At 43.2% G+C, this 25,257-nt stretch overlaps 1 protein-coding gene across 1 annotated transcript; it reads right to left on the bottom strand.

The window, feature by feature from the left end:
- Positions 1-856: 856 nt before the first annotated feature.
- Positions 857-23,713, bottom strand: LOC139394555 (serine protease HTRA3-like). The gene is made up of 10 exons (XM_071142649.1): positions 23,442-23,713; positions 16,635-16,740; positions 15,432-15,654; positions 12,171-12,282; positions 11,943-12,025; positions 11,534-11,566; positions 7,754-7,871; positions 7,351-7,411; positions 1,502-1,600; positions 857-1,078 (listed from the first exon to the last, which is right to left on the bottom strand). The coding sequence occupies exons 1-10, from the start codon at positions 23,572-23,574 to the stop codon at positions 910-912; spliced, it is 1,137 nt and encodes a 378-aa protein (XP_070998750.1). The 5' UTR covers positions 23,575-23,713; the 3' UTR covers positions 857-909.
- Between the last annotated feature and the right edge of the window lie 1,544 nt (positions 23,714-25,257).

The raw sequence follows: 25,257 nt of genomic DNA, 5'->3' as shown, positions 1-25,257 counted from the left end.
ATGTAGTGCACTACTTTAGACCAGAGCCCTATTCCCTATGTAGTGCACTACTTTAGACCAGAGCCCTATGGGAGAGTCCTATGGTTCCTGGTCCAAAGTAGTGCACTACATAAGGAATAAGGCTCTAGTTCACTATGTAGCATCCTGGTCCAAAGTAGTGCACTACATAAGGAATAGGGAACTAGTTCACTATGTAGGGTCCTGGTCCAAAGTAGTGCACTACATAAGGAATAGGGAACTAGTTCACTATGTAGGGTCCTAGTCCAAAGTAGTGCACTACTTAAGGAATAGGGAACTAGTTCACTATGTAGGGTCCTAGTCCAAAGTAGTGCACTACATAAGGAATACATTTGGACATACATATATCAGAAATGGCCTAGCAACCGCCTAGCAACCGCCTAGCAACCAGGCTAAACTATGAAGTTGTTAGGCAACCAATGGGCTCTAGTGCCCTGGTTACAAGCACTATAGGTAGGGAACATAGTGTCCACTACAGGTAGGGAATATGGTGTCCACTATAGGTAGGGAACATTGTGTCCACTATAGGTAGGGCATATGGTGCCCAACTTTTGGGAAGCAGGCAGTACATCTGTACATCTGTAGTGAGTCCAGCCCAGTCACCACAGAGAACACAGTCAAAACACATAACAACATTAAAACAGGGTCGTTCTGAATTCCAACTGAAGGTCAATTCATGTCCTAAATGTAAATTACAATTGCAAAAAGGCCATCTATTTTCAACGACTTCCCAATAAACTGAAAAGTAAAAGCGATTTATTTAGTTTAAATCGAAATCACTTCCTGAATTGACTTTGACTACCTTTTTAATTGGAATTGACCCCCCCCCCGAACTCTGCAAAAAACAAAAACAACTCTAACTCCATTTCCCTGGTCCATGACTCCGCCTCCTCACTGCATGACGACGTGGGGCTCTATGTGGAAAAGCAGCTCGTCGTCGCCGCGACGAACCTCCAGGAGGAGGGGCCCGTCGCCTAGCAACGCCCCCTGCAGCTCGTCGGTGGTCCTGAGTGGGCGGCCGTTCAGCTTGAGGATCACGTCACCGGCCTCTATCCCGCCCCTTTTGTAGAAAAAAAACGAGAGGTTCTCATTGGTCGTCGGTTCCTAAAGAAGGCTTCTTCCACATTGGTACAGTGATGGATCAACCTTGCCCTTTGATAGGCTAGCTAGCTAAACTACGTTTTTTTGATATAACAGATAAACCTATTGCATTAATCCATTCCTCCTTTCTCTCCAATCAGGGCCTTTGAGGTGTGTCACTGTGTGTGTGTCCGTGTGTGTGTGTCCGTGTGTGTGTGTGTGTGTGTGTCCGTGTGTGTCACTGTGTGTTTGTGCATCTTTGCATACATGTGTGTGTGTGTGTGTGTGTGTGTGCGTGCGTGCGTGCGTGCGAGTGTGTGTGTGTGTGTGTCCGTGTGTGTGTGCGTGCGCGTGCGAGTGTGTGTGTGTGTGTGTGTGTGTGTGTGTCCGTGAAAACACCTACCTGTGCGCGGGGGACTCAGGTATAACCTGATGGACCAACACTCCACTGGTGACATCATCAGGGAAATCAGGATTCTGCCTCTTCATCTCCTCCACGAGACTACAGTATAAATACACATTAATTAGGTTACTCCTCTACCAGACTACAGTATAAATACACATTAATTAGATTACTCCTCTACCAGACTACAGTATAAATACACATTAATTAGATTACTCCTCTACCAGACTACAGTATAAATACACATTAATTAGATTACTCCTCTACCAGACTACAGTATAAATACACATTAATTAGATTACTCCTCTACCAGACTACAGTATAAATACACATTAATTAGATTACTCCTCTACCAGACTACAGTATAAATACACATTAATTAGATTACTCCTCTACCAGACTACAGTATAAATACACATTAATTAGATTACTCCTCTACCAGACTACAGTATAAATACACATTAATTAGATTACTCCTCTACCAGACTACAGTATAAATACACATTAATTAGATTACTCCTCTACCAGACTACAGTATAAATACACATTAATTAGATTACTCCTCTACCAGACTACAGTATAAATAAACATTAATTAGATTACTCCTCTACCAGACTACAGTATAAATACACATTAATTAGATTACTCCTCTACCAGACTACAGTATAAATACACATTAATTAGATTACTCCTCTACCAGACTACAGTATAAATACACATTAATTAGATTACTCCTCTACCAGACTACAGTATAAATACACATTAATTAGATTACTCCTCTACCAGACTACAGTATAAATACACATTAATTAGATTACTCCTCTACCAGACTACAGTATAAATACACATTAATTAGATTACTCCTCTACCAGACTACAGTATAAATACACATTAATTAGATTACTCCTCTACCAGACTACAGTATAAATACACATTAATTAGATTACTCCTCTACCAGACTACAGTATAAATACACATTAATTAGATTACTCCTCTACCAGACTACAGTATAAATACACATTAATTAGATTACTCCTCTACCAGACTACAGTATAAATACACATTAATTAGATTACTCCTCTACCAGACTACAGTATAAATACACATTAATTAGATTACTCCTCTACCAGACTACAGTATAAATACACATTAATTAGATTACTCCTCTACCAGACTACAGTATAAATACACATTAATTAGATTACTCCTCTACCAGACTACAGTATAAATACATATTAATTAGATTACTCCTCTACCAGACTACAGTATAAATACACATTAATTAGATTACTCCTCTACCAGACTACAGTATAAATACACATTAATTAGATTACTCCTCTACCAGACTACAGTATAAATACACATTAATTAGATTACTCCTCTACCAGACTACAGTATAAATACACATTAATTAGATTACTCCTCTACCAGACTACAGTATAAATACACATTAATTAGATTACTCCTCTACCAGACTACAGTATAAATACACATTAATTAGATTACTCCTCTACCAGACTACAGTATAAATACACATTAATTAGATTACTCCTCTACCAGACTACAGTATAAATATACATTAATTAGATTACTCCTCTACCAGACTACAGTATAAATACACATTAATTAGATTACTCCTCTACCAGACTACAGTATAAATACACATTAATTAGATTACTCCTCTACCAGACTACAGTATAAATACACATTAATTAGATTACTCCTCTACCAGACTACAGTATAAATAAACATTAATTAGATTACTCCTCTACCAGACTACAGTATAAATACACATTAATTAGATTACTCCTCTACCAGACTACAGTATAAATACACATTAATTAGATTACTCCTCTACCAGACTACAGTATAAATACACATTAATTAGATTGAAGACCTCCTCTACCAGACTACAGTATAAATACACATTAATTAGATTACTCCTCTACCAGACTACAGTATAAATACACATTAATTAGATTACTCCTCTACCAGACTACAGTATAAATACACATTAATTAGATTACTCCTCTACCAGACTACAGTATAAATACACATTAATTAGATTACTCCTCTACCAGACTACAGTATAAATACACATTAATTAGATTACTCCTCTACCAGACTACAGTATAAATACACATTAATTAGATTACCCCTCTACCAGACTACAGTATAAATACACATTAATTAGATTACTCCTCTACCAGACTACAGTATAAATACACATTAATTAGATTACTCCTCTACCAGACTACAGTATAAATACACATTAATTAGATTACTCCTCTACCAGACTACAGTATAAATATATATTAATTAGATTACTCCTCTACCAGACTACAGTATAAATACACATTAATTAGATTACTCCTCTACCAGACTACAGTATAAATACACATTAATTAGATTACTCCTCTACCAGACTACAGTATAAATACACATTAATTAGATTACTCCTCTACCAGACTACAGTATAAATACACATTAATTAGATTACTCCTCTACCAGACTACAGTATAAATACACATTAATTAGATTACTCCTCTACCAGACTACAGTATAAATACACATTAATTAGATTACTCCTCTACCAGACTACAGTATAAATACACATTAATTAGATTGAAGACCTCCTCTACCAGACTACAGTATAAATACACATTAATTAGATTACTCCTCTACCAGACTACAGTATAAATACACATTAATTAGATTACTCCTCTACCAGACTACAGTATAAATACACATTAATTAGATTACTCCTCTACCAGACTACAGTATAAATACACATTAATTAGATTACCCCTCTACCAGACTACAGTATAAATACACATTAATTAGATTACTCCTCTACCAGACTACAGTATAAATACACATTAATTAGATTACTCCTCTACCAGACTACAGTATAAATACACATTAATTAGATTACTCCTCTACCAGACTACAGTATAAATACACATTAATTAGATTGAAGACATCCTCTACCAGACTACAGTATAAATACACATTAATTAGATTACTCCTCTACCAGACTACAGTATAAATACACATTAATTAGATTACTCCTCTACCAGACTACAGTATAAATACACATTAATTAGATTACTCCTCTACCAGACTACAGTATAAATACACATTAATTAGATTACTCCTCTACCAGACTACAGTATAAATACACATTAATTAGATTACTCCTCTACCAGACTACAGTATAAATACACATTAATTAGATTACTCCTCTACCAGACTACAGTATAAATACACATTAATTAGATTGAAGACCTCCTCTACCAGACTACAGTATAAATACACATTAATTAGATTACTCCTCTACCAGACTACAGTATAAATACACATTAATTAGATTACTCCTCTACCAGACTACAGTATAAATACACATTAATTAGATTACTCCTCTACCAGACTACAGTATATATATATATATATATTATGTAGATTAAAGACCTCCTCTACCAGACTACATTATATATATATATATATATACATACAGTGCCTTGCGAAGGTATTCGGCCCCCTTGAACTTTGCGACCTTTTGCCACATTTCAGGCTTCAAACATAAAGATATAAAACTGTATTTTTTTGTGAAGAATCAACAACAAGTGGGACACAATCATGAAGTGGAACGACATTTATTGGATATTTCAAACTTTTTTAACAAATCAAAAACTGAAAAATTGGGCGGGCAAAATTATTCAGCCCCTTTACTTTCAGTGCAGCAAACTCTCTCCAGAAGTTCAGTGAGGATCTCTGAATGATCCAATGTTGACCTAAATGACTAATGATGATAAATACAATCCACCTGTGTGTAATCAAGTCTCCGTATAAATGCACCTGCACTGTGATAGTCTCAGAGGTCCGTCAAAAGCGCAGAGAGCATCATGAAGAACAAGGAACACACCAGGCAGGTCCGAGATACTGTTGTGAAGAAGTTTAAAGCCAGATTTGGATACAAAAAGATTTCCCAAGCTTTAAACATCCCAAGGAGCACTGTGCAAGCGATAATATTGAAATGGAAGGAGTATCAGACCACTGCAAATCTACCAAGACCTGGCCGTCCCTCTAAACTTTCAGCTCATACAAGGAGAAGACTGATCAGAGATGCAGCCAAGAGGCCCATGATCACTCTGGATGAACTGCAGAGATCTACAGCTGAGGTGGGAGACTCTGTCCATAGGACAACAATCAGTCGTATATTGCACAAATCTGGCCTTTATGGAAGAGTGGCAAGAAGAAAGCCATTTCTTAAAGATATCCATAAAAAGTGTAGTTTAAAGTTTGCCACAAGCCACCTGGGAGACACACCAAACATGTGGAAGAAGGTGCTCTGGTCAGATGAAACCAAAATTGAACTTTTTGGCAACAATGCAAAACGTTATGTTTGGCGTAAAAGCAACACAGCTGAACACACCATCCCCACTGTCAAACATGGTGGTGGCAGCATCATGGTTTGGGCCTGCTTTTCTTCAGCAGGGACAGAGAAGATGGTTAAAATTGATGGGAAGATGGATGGAGCCAAATACAGGACCATTCTGGAAGAAAACCTGATGGAGTCTGCAAAAGACCTGAGACTGGGACGGAGATTTGTCTTCCAACAAGACAATGATCCAAAACATAAAGCAAAATCTACAATGGAATGGTTCAAAAATAAACATATCCAGGTGTTAGAATGGCCAAGTCAAAGTCCAGACCTGAATCCAATCGAGAATCTGTGGAAAGAACTGAAAACTGCTGTTCACAAATGCTCTCCATCCAACCTCACTGAGCTCGAGCTGTTTTGCAAGGAGGAATGGGAAAAAATGTCAGTCTCTCGATGTGCAAAACTGATAGAGACATACCCCAAGCGACTTACAGCTGTAATCGCAGCAAAAGGTGGCGCTACAAAGTATTAACTTAAGGGGGCTGAATAATTTTGCCCGCCCAATTTTTCAGTTTTTGATTTGTTAAAAAAGTTTGAAATATCCAATAAATGTCGTTCCACTTCATGATTGTGTCCCACTTGTTGTTGATTCTTCACAAAAAAATACAGTTTTATATCTTTATGTTTGAAGCCTGAAATGTGGCAAAAGGTCGCAAAGTTCAAGGGGGCCGAATACTTTCGCAAGGCACTGTATATATATATTTATACATTATGTAGATTAAAGACCTCCTCTACCAGACTACATTATATATATATATATATATACACAGTGCCTTGCGAAAGTATTCGGCCCCCTTGAACTTTGCGACCTTTTGCCACATTTCAGGCTTCAAACAGGGCAGGAAAAAGAGTGTGTGTGTGTGTCTGTGTTTTACCCATCTGTGTGTGTGTGTGTGTGTGTGTGTGTGTCTGTGTTTTACCCATCTGTGTGTGTGTGTGTCTGTGTTTTACCCATCTGTGTGTGTGTGTGTGTGTGTGTGTGTCTGTGTTTTACCCATCTGTGTGTGTGTGTGTGTGTGTCTGTGTTTTACCCATCTCTGTGTGTGTGTGTGTGTGTGTGTGTGTGTGTGTGTGTGTGTGTGTCTGTGTTTTACCCATCTCTGTGTGTGTGTGTGTGTGTGTGTGTGTGTGTGTGTGTCTGTGTTTTACCCATCTGTGTGTGTGTGTGTGTGTGTGTGTGTGTCTGTGTTTTACCCATCTGTGTGTGTGTGTGTGTGTGTGTGTGTGTGTGTGTGTGTGTGTGTGTTTTACCCATCTGTGTGTGTGTGTGTGTGTGTGTGTGTGTGTGTGTGTGTGTGTGTGTGTGTGTTTTACCCATCTGTGTGTGTATCTGTGTGTGTGTGTGTGTGTGTGTGTGTGTGTGTGTGTGTGTGTGTGTGTGTGTGTGTGTGTGTGTGTGTTTTACCCATCTGTAACAGTGAGCATCTTAATGCCAATCAGACGTTTCTTCTTCACTCCTGTCGTTACTGATGAAAGAAAAACAGCACATTATGAAATCACCATTTTATATTTATTTTCACATTCCTGCACAGGTGTGTGTGTATGTGTGTGTGTGTGTGTGTGTGTGTGTCACCTGCATCTGACTGGGGTTCTGGAATACGGTAATGACCACTCAGCATTCTGTGGTTACCTAGACAACAACACAGACACACACATTAGGCGCACACACACGAAACCACACAGACAGGACAGGACAGGACAGGACAGGACAGGACAGGACAGGACAGGACAGGACAGGACAGGACAGGACCGACAGACAGACAGACAGACACAGACAGACAGACAGATAGACAGACAGGCAGACAGACCTGCACTGTGTTTGTTGTGCTGTGACTCAGTGAGAAAACGTCTGATCCGGTCTGAAGGAATGGCGAAGGAGATTCCTGCTGTCACCTTGAGGGTATTGATACCTATCACCTCCCCGTCCTGTACACACACACACACACACGCACGCACGCATGCACGCACACACAGGTAAGCTACAGAAGGGTTGATAAAGAGCGTGAAGATACCACAGACTAGTCATTATACAGACAGCATTGGTTAGTTCAACCACCTCTAACTTCCTTCATGCTGGACACAGAGACATAAACATGGGGTCCACAGAGACATAAACACGGTGGACACAGAGACATAAACATGGTGTCCACAAGTTCATCTGACTCTGGTTAGTTCAACCACCTCTAACTTCCTTCATACTAGACACAGAGACATAAACATGGTGGACACAGAGACATAATCATGGTGGACACAGAGACATAAACATGGGGTCCACAGAGACATAAACACGGTGGACACAGAGACATAAACATGGTGTCCACAAGTTCATCTGACTCTGGTTAGTTCAACCACCTCTAACTTCCTTCATACTAGACACAGAGACATAAACATGGTGGACACAGAGACATAAACATGGTGGACACAGAGACATAAACACGGTGGACACAGAGACATAAACATGGGGTCCACAGAGACATAAACACGGTGGACACAGAGACATAAACATGGTGTCCACAAGTTCATCTGACTCTGGTTAGTTCAACCACCTCTAACTTCCTTCATACTAGACACAGAGACATAAACATGGTGGACACAGAGACATAAACATGGTGGACACAGAGACATAATCATGGTGGACACAGAGACATAAACATGGGGTCCACAAGTCCATCTGACTCTGGGGAAATAGATAAAGGACCTTATTGCCACACCCTGAAGTATATATTCAGCCCCTCATTGGATTCAACCCGTCATTGACCTATAGATTCAGCCCGTCATTGACCTATAGATTCAGCCCGTCATTGACCTATAGATTCAGCCCGTCATTGACCTATAGATTCAGCCCGTCATTGATCTATAGATTCAGCCCGTCATTGATCTATAGATTCAGCCAGTCATTGATCTATAGATGCAGCCCGTCATTGATCTATAGATTCAGCCCGTCATTGATCTATAGATTCAGCCCGTCATTGATCTATAGATTCAGCCAGTCATTGATCTATAGATTCAGCCCCTCATTGATCTATAGATTCAGCCAGTCATTGATCTATAGATTCAGCCCTTCATTGGATTCAGCCCGTCATTGACCTATAGATGCAGCCCGTCATTGACCTATAGATTCAGCCCGTCATTGATCTATAGATTCAGCCAGTCATTGATCTATAGATTCAGCCCCTCATTGATCTATAGATTCAGCCCCTCATTGACCTATAGATTCAGCCCCTCATTGACCTATAGATTCAGCCCTTCATTACATTCAGCCCCTCATTGACCTATAGATTCAGCCCCTCATTGACCTATAGATTCAGCCCTTCATTGACCTATAGATTCAGCCCTTCATTGACCTATAGATTCAGCCCTTCATTGACCTATAGATTCAGCCACTCATTGGATTCAGCCCCTCATTGACCTATAGATTCAGCCCCTCATTGACCTATAGATTCAGCCACTCATTGGATTCAGCCCCTCATTGACCTATAGATTCAGCCCCTCATTGACCTATAGATTCAGCCCTTCATTGACCTATAGATTCAGCCCCTCATTGACCTATAGATTCAGCCCCTCATTGATCTATAGATTCAGCCCCTCATTGACCTATAGATTCAGCCCGTCATTGATCTATAGATTCAGCCCCTCATTGACCTATAGATTCAGCCCCTCATTGACCTATAGATTCAGCCCCTCATTGATCTATAGATTCAGCCCTTCATTGACCTATAGATTCAGCCCCTCATTGACCTATAGATTCAGCCCTTCATTACATTCAGCCCCTCATTGACCTATAGATTCAGCCCCTCATTGACCTATAGATTCAGCCCTTCATTGACCTATAGATTCAGCCCTTCATTGACCTATAGATTCAGCCCTTCATTGACCTATAGATTCAGCCACTCATTGGATTCAACCCGTCATTGACCTATAGATTCAGCCCGTCATTGACCTATAGATTCAGCCCGTCATTGACCTATAGATTCAGCCCGTCATTGACCTATAGATTCAGCCCGTCATTGATCTATAGATTCAGCCCGTCATTGATCTATAGATTCAGCCAGTCATTGATCTATAGATGCAGCCCGTCATTGATCTATAGATTCAGCCCGTCATTGATCTATAGATTCAGCCCGTCATTGATCTATAGATTCAGCCAGTCATTGATCTATAGATTCAGCCCCTCATTGATCTATAGATTCAGCCAGTCATTGATCTATAGATTCAGCCCTTCATTGGATTCAGCCCGTCATTGACCTATAGATGCAGCCCGTCATTGACCTATAGATTCAGCCCGTCATTGATCTATAGATTCAGCCAGTCATTGATCTATAGATTCAGCCCGTCATTGACCTATAGATTCAGCCCGTCATTGATCTATAGATTCAGCCCGTCATTGATCTATAGATTCAGCCAGTCATTGATCTATAGATGCAGCCCGTCATTGATCTATAGATTCAGCCCGTCATTGATCTATAGATTCAGCCCGTCATTGATCTATAGATTCAGCCAGTCATTGATCTATAGATTCAGCCCCTCATTGATCTATAGATTCAGCCAGTCATTGATCTATAGATTCAGCCCTTCATTGGATTCAGCCCGTCATTGACCTATAGATGCAGCCCGTCATTGACCTATAGATTCAGCCCGTCATTGATCTATAGATTCAGCCAGTCATTGATCTATAGATTCAGCCCCTCATTGATCTATAGATTCAGCCCCTCATTGACCTATAGATTCAGCCCCTCATTGACCTATAGATTCAGCCCTTCATTACATTCAGCCCCTCATTGACCTATAGATTCAGCCCTTCATTGACCTATAGATTCAGCCCTTCATTGACCTATAGATTCAGCCCTTCATTGACCTATAGATTCAGCCACTCATTGGATTCAGCCCCTCATTGACCTATAGATTCAGCCCCTCATTGACCTATAGATTCAGCCACTCATTGGATTCAGCCCCTCATTGACCTATAGATTCAGCCCCTCATTGACCTATAGATTCAGCCCTTCATTGACCTATAGATTCAGCCCCTCATTGACCTATAGATTCAGCCCCTCATTGATCTATAGATTCAGCCCCTCATTGACCTATAGATTCAGCCCGTCATTGATCTATAGATTCAGCCCCTCATTGACCTATAGATTCAGCCCCTCATTGACCTATAGATTCAGCCCCTCATTGATCTATAGATTCAGCCCTTCATTGACCTATAGATTCAGCCCCTCATTGACCTATAGATTCAGCCCCTCATTGACCTATAGATTCAGCCCCTCATTGACCTATAGATTCAGCCCCTCATTGACCTATAGATTCAGCCCCTCATTGACCTATAGATTCAGCCCTTCATTGACCTATAGATTCAGCCCCTCATTGACCTATAGATTCAGCCCTTCATTGGATTCAGCCCTTCAGTGACCTATAGATTCAGCCCCTCATTGACCTATAGATTCAGCCCCTCATTGACCTATAGATTCAGCCCCTCATTGACCTATAGATTCAGCCCCTCATTGACCTATAGATTCAGCCCTTCATTGACCTATAGATTCAGCCCCTCATTGACCTATAGATTCAGGTGGTAAGAACATGACACTCACCAAGTTAACCAGAGGTCCTCCTGAGTTACCATACTGCTCATCAAGAAGAGATGAAACACAGAGAGAGAGAGAGAGAGAGAGAGAGAGAGAGAGAGAGAGAGAGAGAGAGAGAGAGAGAGAGAGAGAGAGAGAGAGAGAGAGAGAGAGAGAGAGAGAGAGAGACAGAGAGAGAGAGAGACAGAGAGAGAGAGAGAGAGAGAGAGAGAGAGAGAGAGAGAGAGAGAGAGAGAGAGAGAGAGAGAGAGAGACAGAGAACATGGTTATGATTGGAATCCAATCATGGCTTTATAAAGGAATTACTTATTTATTATCATAATTGCACACTGGATATGTTCATAAATGTGTGTGTGTGTGTGTGTGTGTGTGTGTGTGTGTGTGTGTGTGTGTGTGTGTGTGTGTGTGTTCTTACATTGATGATAGCGTCAGTCTGAATGTAGTCTATGTCTGAGTCTCTGATGCCCAGCTCCTTCCCATCTCTCTGGGCCGTGCTCACTGCACACACACACACACACACACACAAACACACACACACACATATACACACACACACATATACACAGCTCTCTATCAACAATACCACGTGTTCATTTGAAATTTCATATAACGTCTTGAATTGACTGAAGCCATAGCAACTCACCAATCCCCGTGGTAACGGTGTTCTGGAGGGCAAATGGGCTGCCTATGGCAACCACAAACTCCCCTGGTCTCAGATCAGATGACCGACCCAGAGACAGTACAGGAAGCTTCTTCTACACTCATACACACATGAGAGAGAGAGAGGGAGAGAGAGAGAGAGAGAGAGGGAGAGAGAGAGAGAGAGAGAGAGAGAGAGAGAGAGAGAGGAGAGAGAGAGAGACAGAGAGAGAGAGAGACAGAGAGAGAGAGAGAGGGAGGGAGAGAGAGAGAGAGGGAGAGAGAGAGAGAGAGAGAGAGAGAGGGAGAGAGAGAGACAGAGAGAGAGACAGAGAGAGAGAGAGACAGAGAGAGAGAGAGAGACAGAGAGAGAGAGAGAGACAGAGAGAGAGAGAGAGAGAGACAGAGAGAGAGACAGAGGGAGAGACAGAGGGAGAGGGAGAGGGAGAGGGAGAGGGAGAGAGAGAGAGAGAGAGAGAGAGAGAGAGAGAGAGAGAGAGAGAGAGAGACAGAGAGAGAGAGAGAGAGAGAGAGAGAGAGAGAGAGAGAGAGAGAGAGAGAGAGAGAGAGAGAGAGAGAGAGAGAGAGAGAGAGAGAGACAGAGAGAGAGAGAGAGAGAGAGAGAGAAAGGGAGAGGGAGAGGGAGAGAGAGAGAGAGAGAGAGAGAGAGAGAGAGAGGGAGAGAGAGACAGAGAGAGAGAGAGAGAGAGGGAGAGAGAGAGAGAGACAGAGAGAGACAGAGAGAGAGACAGAGAGAGAGAGAGAGAGAAAGAGAGAGACAGAGAGAGAGAGAGAGAGAGAGAGAGAATGAAAGGCATTGCTCATGAAAGGGAAAGTATTTCAGAGAGGTGCGAGAACACACATCATACCTCCACCTCTCTCTCTCTCTCTCTCACCCTCTCTCTGTCTCTCTCACCCTCTCTCTCACCCGCTCTCTCTTTCTCTCTCTCTCACTCACTCTCTTCAACCCAGAAAGAGGTTATGTACACAACAAGTATTGCTTGTTTTGGAGAAGATTCTGTCAGAGCTTGTGCAAAGAGACTAGGGTAGTTCCTAGAGACATCAGGTCTCTATCTCTGGGCTGATGGGTAATGTAGTTCCTAGAGACATCAGGTCTTTATCTCTGGGTTGATGGGTACTGTAGTTCCTAGAGACATCAGGTCTCCATCACTGGGTTGATGGGTACTGTAGTTCTTTTACCTTATTATAGTAATACTAAGCATCATTCCCATGTTGACCATCAAGCCTTGTTGACATTGGCAGTTTGAAGTGACTCAAAGCCATTTTTTCGCTCATCCGGTTAGTATCTTTTCTTGTTCCTGGATTTTGAACAGCCAAAAAAGCACATGGAATCAGATATTTCAAGCCACATTCAAATCTGATCCCTGGCGATGTGACTTGTGTCTGAACGGTCAAATCTGATCCCTGGCGATGTGACTTGTGTCTGAACGGTCAAATCTGATCCCTGGCGATGTGACTTGTGTCTGAACGGTCGAATCTGATCCCTGGCGATGTGACTTGTGTCTGAACGGTCAAATCTGATCCCTGGCGATGTGACTTGTGTCTGAACGGTCGAATCTGATCCCTGGCGATGTGACTCGTGTCTGAACGGTCAAATCTGATCCCTGGCGATGTGACTTGTGTCTGAACGGTCGAATCTGATCCCTGGCCTTGTGACTTGTGTCTGAACGGTCAAATCTGATCCCTGGCGATGTGACTCGTGTCTGAACGTTTAAATCTGATCCCTGGCGATGTGACTCGTGTCTGAACGGTCAAATCTGATCCCTGGCGTTGGGACTTGTGTCTGAACGGTCCAATCTGATCCCTGGCGATGTGACTTGTGTCTGAACGGTCCAATCTGATCCCTGGCGATGTGACTCGTGTCTGAACGGTCAAATCTGATCCCTGGCGATGTGACTTGTGTCTGAACGGTCAAATCTGATCCCTGGCGATGTGACTTGTGTCTGAACGGTCAAATCTGATCCCTGGCCATGTGACTTGTGTCTGAACGGTCAAATCTGATCCCTGGCCATGTGACTTGTGTCTGAACGGTCAAATCTGATCCCTGGCCATGTGACTTGTGTCTGAACGGTCAAATCTGATCCCTGGCCATGTGACTTGTGTCTGAACGGTCAAATCTGATCCCTGGCCATGTGACTTGTGTCTGAACGGTCAAATCTGATCCCTGGCCATGTGACTTGTGTCTGAACGGTCAAATCTGATCCCTGGCCATGTGACTTGTGTCTGAACGGTCAAATCTGATCCCTGGCCATGTGACTTGTGTCTGAACGGTCAAATCTGATCCCTGGCCATGTGACTTGTGTCTGAACGGTCAAATCTGATCCCTGGCCATGTGACTTGTGCCTGCTAATTGTTTACAAAACAACTTAGTGAATGTGCTAGAAAGTTAAACAGTTAGCTAGTTGACTGCTGTGGCTAGCTAGCTGACTGCTACTATGTCGTTACTATGACAACCAGCGTAGCCATGTCAGCACACAAATCCCATTTGGTCATTTTGCAACTTGCTGTTCGGACAGTCAGTATTCCAAAACGGATTTAAAACCAAACTGTGGTGTGAAAGCTTTGAGTCATTGGGACACTGAGATGCATGTCAGTTGATTCTCTCTCTCTCACTCACTCTCTCACTCTCTCACTCACCCTCACTCTCTCTCACCCTCTCTCTCACCCTCTCTCTCACTCACCCTCTCTCTCACTCACCCTCACTCTCACTCACCCTCTCTCTCACTCACCCTCTCTCTCACTCACCCCCTCTCTCTCTCTCTCTCTCTCTCTCTCTCTCTCTCTCTCTCTCTCTCTCTCTCTCTCTCTCTCTCTCTCTCTCTCTCTCTCTCTCTCTCTCTCTCTCTCTCTCTCTCTCTCTCTCTCTCTCTCTCTCTCTCACCCTCACTCACCCTCACTCTCACTCACCCTCTCTCTCACTCACCCTCTCTCTCCCTTTCTCTCTCCCTCTCTCTCTCTCTCTCTCTCACTCACTCACTCACCCTCACTCTCTCTCACCCTCTCTCTCACCCTCTCTCTCACCCTCTCTCTCACTCACCCTCTCTCTCACTCACCCTCTCTCTCACTCACCCTCTCTCTCACTCACCCTCTCTCTCACCCTCTCTCACTCTCTCACTCTCTCACTCTCACTCACTCTCTCTCACTCTCTCTCCCTCACCCTCTCTCCCTCACCCTCTCTCCCTCACCCTCTCTCCCTCTCTATCTGGCCACCTAACCTGTTAAATTAAGGGTAAAGCTACTTTACCTGAGGGTTGACTTTGATGGTGGCAATATCTGACTTCCTGTCGACGTCCCGGACCGTGGCCTCGTACGCTCCCCCGTCATGGAGCTGCACGCGGAGCTGCGGTCGGCCCGTTACCGTGGCAGCAGCGGTTACCACGTGAGCGTTGGTTACGATGAGTCCGGAGTGGCTGATGATGAACCCAGAACCACTAGACAGAGGGACATGACGACCAAATAGAGGATGTCTGAGAGAGGAGAGAGGAAAGGAGACAGGAGAGAGGAGAGAGGAAAGGAGACAGGAGAGAGGAGAGAGGAGACAGGAGAGAGGAGAGAGGAAAGGAGACAGGAGAGAGGAGAGAGGAAAGGAGACAGGAGAGAGGAGAGAGGAGAGAGGAGAGAGGAAAGGAGAGAGGAGAGAGGAAAGGAGACAGGAGAGAGGAAAGGAGACAGGAGAGAGGAGAGAGGAAAGGAGAGAGGAGAGAGGAAAAGAGAGAGGAGAGAGGAGAGAGGAAAAGAGAGAGGAGAGAGGAGAGAGGAAAGGAGAGAGGAGAGAGGAAAGGAGAGAGGAGAGAGGAAAGGAGAGAGGAGAGAGGAAAGGAGAGAGGAAAGGAGAGAGGAGAGAGGAAAGGAGAGAGGAGAGAGGAAAGGAGAGAGGAGAGAGGAAAGGAGAGAGGAAAGGAGAGAGGAGAGAGGAAAGAGGAGAGGAGAGAGGAGAGAGGAAAGAGGAGAGAGGAAAGGAGAGAGGAGAGAGGAGAGAGAGGAAAGGAGAGAGGAGAGAGGAAAGAGGAAAGGAGAGAGGAGAGAGAGAAGCTGAATTTACATTCAGGATGTGTTCAATTCACACACCTACATTCTTAGAAAAAAAAGGTGCTATCTAGAACCTAAAACGGTTATTCAGCTGTTCCCATAGGAGGAGGATAACAGTGTGTGTGTGTGTGTGTGTGTGTGTGTGTGTGTGTGTGTGTGTTACAGGCAGAACCCTTTTGGGTTCCATGTAAAACCCTTTCCACAGAGGGTTCTACCTGGAACCCAAAATAGTTCTACCTGGAACCAACAAAGGGTTCTCCTAAGGGGACAGCCAAAGAACCATTTTGGAACAATTTTTTCTATGAGTGCACACAAACACACACACACACACTCACACACACTCACAGACACACACACACAGACACATACACAGGCACACTGGCACACACAGACACACACAGACACACAGGCAAGTGACCTGAGGAAGAGCTCTATGTGAACCACAGCAGGAGCCATCTTTTCCACCACGTCAGCTATGAAGTTGAACTTGTATCTGGGGCTGTTGGGATGGCCAGGAGCAGGACCTATACTGGCAACAAGAACCCATCCTGTCAACACAAACACCACCTCTACAACACTCGGTCACACTCACAACTAGCACAACCTTGTAGTAACAGTGTTTAGAATGGAATATTGTTAGAAGTTCAAAATGGAATGTTTGAGTATGGTGTAGAATGTTGGAAATAGAATGTTTCAAATGGAATGTTTGAGTATGGTGTAGAATGTTGGAAATAGAATGTTTCAAATGGAATGTTTGAGTATGGTGTAGAATGTTGGAAATAGAATGTTTCAAAATGGAATGTTTGAGTATGGTGTAGAATGTTGGAAATAGAATGTTTCAAAATGGAATGTTTGAGTATGGTGTAGAATGTTGGAAATAGAATGTTTCAAATGGAATGCTAGAGTTAGATTTAGAATGGTGGGATCGGAATGGAGGAGGAAGGGAAGGACTGAGGAGGGGGAGGAGGAGGAGGAGGAGGAACAGTAGGAGAGAATAGGAGGAAAAGGAGGAACAGTATGAGAGAAGAGGAGGCCGAGGCGGAGGAGGAGAGAAGAGGACGAGGAGGAGGAAGAAGAGGAGGAGAGAAGAGGAGAATGAGGAAGAGGAGGAGAGAAGAGGTGGGGAGGAGGAGGAACAGTAGGAGAGAAGAGGAGAAAGAGGAGGAGGAGGAGGCAGAGGAGGAGGAGGAGGAAGAAGAGTGAAGAGAAGGAGGCAGAGGAGGAGGAGGAGGAGGAGGAAGAGGAGTGAAGAGAAGGAGGAAGAGGGGGAGGAGAGAAGAGGAGGAGGAGGAAGAGGAGAAGAGAAGAGGAGAAAAGCGGAGGTGGAGGAGGAACAGTAGGATAGAAGAGGAGGAAGAAGAGAAGAGGAGGAGGAGGAAGAGGAACAGTAGGATAGAAGAGGAGGAGTAGAGAGTTAATATTGTTGTTGTTGTTGTTGTTGTAGTCACTCTGTATACAAAGGAAAAGAGATGAGGAAGAGGAGGAGAGAAGAGGAGGAGTAGAGAGGAGTAGAGAGTGAATATTGTTGTTGTTGTTGTAGTAACTCTGCATACAAAGGAAAAGAGACGAGGAAGAGGAGGAGAGAAGAGGAGGAGTAGAGAGTTAATATTGTTGTTGTTGTTGTTGTTGTAGTAACTCTGCATACAAAGGAAAAGAGACGAGGAAGAGGAGGAGAGAAGAGGAGGAGTAGAGAGTGAATATTGTTGTTGTTGTTGTAGTAACTCTGTATACAAATGAAAAGAGACGAGGAAGAGGAGGAGAGAAGAGGAGGAGAGGAGGAGTAGAGAGTTAATATTGTTGTTGTTGTTGTTGTTGTAGTAACTCTGTATACAAAGGAAAAGAGACGAGGAAGAGGAGGAGAGAAGAGGAGGAGTAGAGAGTGAATATTGTTGTTGTTGTTGTTGTTGTAGTAACTCTGTATACAAAGGAAAAGAGACGAGGAAGAGGAGGAGAGAAGAGGAGGAGTAGAGAGTGAATATTGTTGTTGTTGTTGTAGTAACTCTGCATACAAAGGAAAAGAGACGAGGAAGAGGAGGAGAGAAGAGGAGGAGTAGAGAGTGAATATTGTTGTTGTTGTTGTAGTAACTCTGCATACAAAGGAAAAGAGACGAGGAAGAGGAGGAGAGAAGAGGAGGAGTAGAGAGTGAATATTGTTGTTGTTGTTGTTGTTGTAGTAACTCTGCATACAAAGGAAAAGAGACGAGGAAGAGGAGGAGAGAAGAGGAGGAGTAGAGAGTGAATATTGTTGTTGTTGTTGTAGTAACTCTGCATACAAAGGAAAAGAGACGAGGAAGAGGAGGAGAGAAGAGGAGGAGTAGAGAGTGAATATTGTTGTTGTTGTTGTAGTAACTCTGCATACAAAGGAAAAGAGACGAGGAAGAGGAGGAGAGAAGAGGAGGAGTAGAGAGTGAATATTGTTGTTGTTGTAGTAACTCTGCATACAAAGGAAAAGAGACGAGGAAGAGGAGGAGAGAAGAGGAGGAGTAGAGAGTGAATATTGTTGTTGTTGTTGTTGTTGTAGTAACTCTGTATACAAAGGAAAAGAGACGAGGAAGAGGAGGAGAGAAGAGGAGGAGTAGAGAGTGAATATTGTTGTTGTTGTTGTAGTAACTCTGTATACAAAGGAAAAGAGACGAGGAAGAGGAGGAGAGAAGAGGAGGAGTAGAGAGTGAATATTGTTGTTGTTGTTGTAGTAACTCTGTATACAAAGGAAAAGAGTGAAAGGTGATTCACTGCCATGGCATTTCTCTCCTAACAGAAACCACAGAAGAAGTGGCTCAGCAGAGCCGTTGGAACCCATTATTCACAGCCCTCCTCATTAGAACCTGACTTCTACATTCCATGGTGAAATACGGAACACAATATTACAGAAACCACAGAAGAAGTGGCTCAGCAGAACCGTTAGAACCCATTATTCACAGCCCTCCTCATTAGAACCTGACTTCTACATTCCATGGTGGAATACGGAACACAATATTACAGAAACCACAGAAGAAGTGGCTCAGCAAAACCGTTGGAACCCATTATTCACAGCCCTCCTCATTAGAACCTGACTTCTACATTCCATGTTGGAATACGGAACACAATATTACAGAAACCACAGAAGAAGTGGCTCAGCAGAACCGTTAGAACCCATTATTCACAGCCCTCCTCATTAGAACCTGACTTCTACATTCCATGGTGGAATACGGAACACAATATTACAGAAACCACAGAAGAAGTGGCTCAGCAGAGCCGTTGGAACCCATTATTCACAGCCCTCCTCATTAGAACCTGACTTCTACATTCCATGGTGGAATACGGAAGACAATATTACAGAAACCACAGAAGAAGTGGCTCAGCAGAACCGTTGGAACCCATTATTCACAGCCCTCCTCATTAGAACCTGACTTCTACATTCCATGGTGGAATACGGAAGACAATACTACCACGTGCTCAGATAAATCATCCCAAATTAGGTTTCTATAAAAGGCAATCTCATAAGCAAATAGCCTACAACTTCAGAAAACCAATGTTGAACATTCAAAACTCAGCCCTGGTAATGACTGTAGGGCTGTGATAGGCTAATCAAGTATAGCCTCAGAAACAACAGTTCTGATTGGGCCAGAATCCTTAGGATAAATAAATGACATGGGAAGATTGGGTTTTTATAGGGCAAAAACAATAAGCCTAGTTCATTGGTTTAGCGCTTTAACTGAAGGCTAGTTTATTGTATTAGTTCTTTAACTGAAGGCTAATTTATTGTTATAGCCCTTTAACTGAAGGCTAATTTATTGTTATAGCCCTTTAACTGAAGGCTAGTTTATTGTATTAGTTCTTTAACTGAAGGCTAATTTATTGTTATAGCCCTTTAACTGAAGGCTAATTTATTGTTATAGCCCTTTAACTGAAGGCTAGTTTATTGTATTAGTTCTTTAACTGAAGGCAAATTTATTGTTATAGCCCTTTAACTGAAGGCACATTTATTGTTATAGCCCCTTAACTGAAGGCTAATTTATTGTTATAGCCCTTTAACTGAAGGCACATTTATTGTTATAGCCCTTTAACTGAAGGCTAGTTTATTGTATTAGTTATTTAACTGAAGGCTAATTTATTGTTATAGCCCTTTAACTGAAGGCAAATTTATTGTTATAGCCCTTTAACTGAAGGCTAGTTTATTGTATTAGTTCTTTAACTGAAGGCACATTTATTGTTATAGCCCTTTAACTGAAGGCACATTTATTGTTATAGCCCTTTAACTGAAGGCTAGTTTATTGTATTAGTTCTTTAACTGAAGGCTAATTTATTGTTATAGCCCTTTAACTGAAGGCTAGTTTATTGTATTAGTTCTTTAACTGAAGGCTAATTTATTGCTATAGCCCTTTAACTGAAGGCAAATTTATTGTTATAGCCCTTTAACTGAAGGCTAATTTATTGTTATAGCCCTTTAACTGAAGGCTAGTTTATTGTATTAGTTCTTTAACTGAAGGCTAATTTATTGTTATAGCCCTTTAACTGAAGGCTAATTTATTGTTATAGCCCTTTAACTGAAGGCTAGTTTATTGTATTAGTTCTTTAACTGAAGGCTAATTTATTGTTATAGCCCTTTAACTGAAGGCTAGTTTATTGTATTAGTTCTTTAACTGAAGGCTAGTTTATTGTTATAACCCTTTAACTGAAGGCAAATGTATTGTTATAGCCCTTTAACTGAAGGCTAGTTTATTGTATTAGTTCTTTAACTGAAGGCTAATTTATTGTTATAGCCCTTTAACTGAAGGCTAATTTATTGTTATAGCCCCTTAACTGAAGGCTAATTTATTGTTATAGCCCTTTAACTGAAGGCTAATTTATTGTATTAGTTCTTTAACTGAAGGCTAGTTTATTGTATTAGTTCTTTAACTGAAGGCTAGTTTATTGTTATAACTTATTGGAAGAAGTTTGGACCCACCAAGAATCAAACACCAAGACACCAAACTGAGCAATCGGTGTAGAAGGACCTTGTTCAGGAAGGTGACCAAGAACCCGATGGTCACACTGACAGAGCTCCAGAGTTCCTCTGTGGAGATGGGAGAACCTTCCAGAAGGACAACCATCTCTGCAGCACTCCACCAACCAGGCCTTTATGGTAGAGTGGCCAGACAGAAGCCACTCCTCAGTAAAAGGTACATGACAGACCGGTTGGAGTTTACCAAAAGGCACCTAAAAGACTCTCAGACCATGAGAAACAAGATTCTCTGGTCTGATGAAACCAAGCCTCACGTCTGGAGGACACCTGGCACCATCAATACAGTGAAGCATGGTGGTGGCAGCATCATGATTTAGGGATGTTTTTCAGCGAAAGGGACTGAGATACTAGTCGGGATCGAGGGAAAGATGAACAGAGCAAAGTACAGAGAGATCCTTGATGAAAACCTGCTCCAGAGTGCTCAGGACTTCGGACTGGGGCAAAGGTTCCCCTTTCAACAGGACAACGACCCTAAGCACACGTCCGAGACAACGCAGGAGTGGCTTCGGGACAAGTCTCTAAATGTCCTTGACATCAGCCAGAGCCTGATGGAACATCTCTGGAGAGACCTGAAAATAGCTGTGCAGCGACGCTCCCCATCCAACCTGACAGAGCCTGATGGAACATCTCTGGAGAGACCTGAAAATAGCTGGGCAGCGACGCTCCCCATCCAACCTGACAGAGCCTGATGGAACATCTCTGGAGAGACCTGAAAATAGCTGCACAGCGACGCTCCCCATCCAACCTGACAGAGCCTGATGGAACATCTCTGGAGAGACCTGAAAATAGCTGTGCAGCGACGCTCCCCATCCAACCTGACAGAGCCTGATGGAACATCTCTGGAGAGACCTGAAAATAGCTGGGCAGCGACGCTCCCCATCCAACCTGACAGAGCCTGATGGAACATCTCTGGAGAGACCTGAAAATAGCTGCACAGCGACGCTCCCCATCCAACCTGACAGAGCCTGATGGAACATCTCTGGAGAGACCTGAAAATAGCTGGGCAGCGACGCTCCCCATCCAACCTGACAGAGCCTGATGGAACATCTCTGGAGAGACCTGAAAATAGCTGCACAGCGACGCTCCCCATCCAACCTGACAGAGCCTGATGGAACATCTCTGGAGAGACCTGAAAATAGCTGTGCAGCGACGCTCCCCATCCAACCTGACAGAGCCTGATGGAACATCTCTGGAGAGACCTGAAAATAGCTGGGCAGCGACGCTCCCCATCCAACCTGACAGAGCCTGATGGAACATCTCTGGAGAGACCTGAAAATAGCTGCACAGCGACGCTCCCCATCCAACCTGACAGAGCCTGATGGAACATCTCTGGAGAGACCTGAAAATAGCTGGGCAGCGACGCTCCCCATCCAACCTGACAGAGCCTGATGGAACATCTCTGGAGAGACCTGAAAATAGCTGCGCAGCGACGCTCCCCATCCAACCTGACAGAGCCTGATGGAACATCTCTGGAGAGACCTGAAAATAGCTGGGCAGCGACGCTCCCCATCCAACCTGACAGAGCCTGATGGAACATCTCTGGAGAGATCTGAAAATAGCTGGACAGCGACACTCCCCATCCAACCTGACAGAGCCTGATGGAACATCTCTGGAGAGACCTGAAAATAGCTGGGCAGCGACACTCCCCATCCAACCTGACAGAGCCTGATGGAACATCTCTGGAGAGATCTGAAAATAGCTGGACAGCGACACTCCCCATCCAACCTGACAGAGCCTGATGGAACATCTCTGGAGAGACCTGAAAATAGCTGGGCAGCGACACTCCCCATCCAACCTGACAGAGCCTGATGGAACATCTCTGGAGAGACCTGAAAATAGCTGTGCAGCGTCACTCCCCATCCAACCTTGTTGAATCTTGTTATGTTCATACACATTTTTACACGTTAAGTTTGCTGAAAATAAACCTTTATTTTTTTGCCGAGTTTATTAGTTTGCAAAAATGTTTAAAAAAAAACAGTTTTTACTTTGTCATTATATGGTATTGTGTGTAGAATTGAATCAATTTTAGAATAAGGCTGTAATGTAACAAAATGTGTAAAAAGTCAAGGTGTCTGAGTACATTCCCAATGCACAGTATATGCTAGCTCTGGCCCAGGGCTTTACATATGGACAAGGCCTTCTTCAAATTTAACTTTGAGCTGCCATGGTACTCATAAAATAAAACGCAACACGTAACGCCCTGGGTGAGCGCTAGACTATAGGCTAACGGCTAGGACTTACCTGATGGACAGGGTCCCTTGTGTGCTTGGGTGATGGCCTCCCTTTCCTTCTGAAGAGCTTTCCGGCTGGCAGCCTTCATCCGACACACGTTCCCGTACGTCTTTCCGTCGCTACCACACACCTTATACCCCATCTTACACTGACACAGCCTCCGCTTGGAGCTCCGCTTCCCCGACGGGCCTTTGTTAGGACCGTTAGGGGACCTACACTCTAAGCCGTCCCCACACGGCAGGTCGTTTTTCCGGCCACAGAGTTCGTCCTCGCCCCGGGAACACACCAGGCAACAGTTGCACCGGTCTGGGACATACCCGCTGGGGCAGTTCGGACTAGGACACGCGCTCACGTCGCACTGGGAGGAACACTTTTTGGAGCTGGACTCGGAGCCGGCACCGGACCCGGTGAGCTTGTGCGTGAAAAATACCGTCGCAGCGAACAGGAACACCCGCATCCCGAGAATGCGGTAATAAAAAGAGAGGGAAACGAAAAGCCTGACAGAAAGAAGAGATTCTCGGTAAATGCTGGAACGGAGTTGGATAGTTAGACAGTTGTCTCTTCAACAAGCTTGTGATAAAGTCTCTTTTCGCGCTAAACCATTTTTATCACTTGAATATTCTGTTCTTAAAGACTCCACAAATTTATTCTATGTATTATAATCTTTATACTTCAAAAATAAAAAATAAAAAGTAATACAATGTTATAGAAACAAATAGGACTCCTGTCTGCGTTGCGTAATGAGGAGTGGAAGAGGGCACATCGAAGACAGACAGAGCGACTGGTTCACATACCTGGACACTGTAACAGACGGATCATGATGAAGCTCTCTCTACCCCTCCCCCCCGAGAACTCGATGTGGACACTGGGAGGCTGCCCCGCCATGGCAAACCTCCCTCCCTCGCACAGACCTGTACGGGCACTGTGTGTCTGGCACACAAACAGGCTGCCAGAGCTTTGGACAAAGGTTATAACTGAGCCGTGCGCCATCTAGTGGAGAATTAAGATACCTGTTACAGTTCTCTCTTTTCTTTCTTTCTTTCTCTCTCTCTCTTTCTTTCTTTCTTTCTCTCTTTTCTCTCTTTCTGTCTTTTCTCTCTTTCTTTCTTTCTTTCTTTCTTTCTCTCTTTCTTTCTTTCTTTCTCTCTTTCTTTCTGTTTTTTCTTTCTTTCTCTCTTTCTTTCTTTCTTTCTCTCTTTCTTTCTGTTTTTTCTTTCTTTCTCTCTTTTCTCTTTCTTTCTGTCTTTTCTTTCTTTCTTTCTTTCTTTCTCTCTTTCTTTCTGTTTTTTCTTTCTTTCTCTCTTTCTTTCTTTCTTTCTCTCTTTCTTTCTGTTTTTTCTTTCTTTCTCTCTTTTCTCTCTTTCTTTCTGTCTTTTCTTTCTTTCTTTCTCTCTCTTTTCTTTCTTTCTCTTTTCTCTCTTTCTTTCTGTCCTTCTTTCGTTCGGTTCTTTATTCCTTCCCTCTAACATGTCCTGTCCATCTTCATGACTTTGAGGCTACTAAAAAGGTGAAACAAACAACTGAAACAGTAGGTGGAGTGATGTAGACTGAAACAGGGCCTACAGTAGGTGGAGTGATGTAGACTGAAACAGGGCCTACACTAGGTGGAGTGATGTAGACTGAAACAGGGCCTACAGTAGGTGGAGTGATGTAGACTGAAACAGGGCCTACAGTAGGTGGAGTAATGTAGACTGAAACAGGGCCTACAGTAGGTGGAGTGATGTAGACTGAAACAGGGCCTACAGTAGGTGGAGTGATGTAGACTGAAACAGGGCCTACAGTAGGTGGAGTGATGTAGACTGAAACGGGGCCTACAGTAGGTGGA

This window comes from Oncorhynchus clarkii, unplaced genomic scaffold, assembly GCF_045791955.1.
Source record: "Oncorhynchus clarkii lewisi isolate Uvic-CL-2024 unplaced genomic scaffold, UVic_Ocla_1.0 unplaced_contig_13929_pilon_pilon, whole genome shotgun sequence".
In the NCBI taxonomy this organism is placed as follows: domain Eukaryota; kingdom Metazoa; phylum Chordata; class Actinopteri; order Salmoniformes; family Salmonidae; genus Oncorhynchus; species Oncorhynchus clarkii.
The sequence above is the reverse complement of the archived record's forward strand: the minus strand, read 5'-3'. Positions and strand labels throughout refer to the sequence as shown.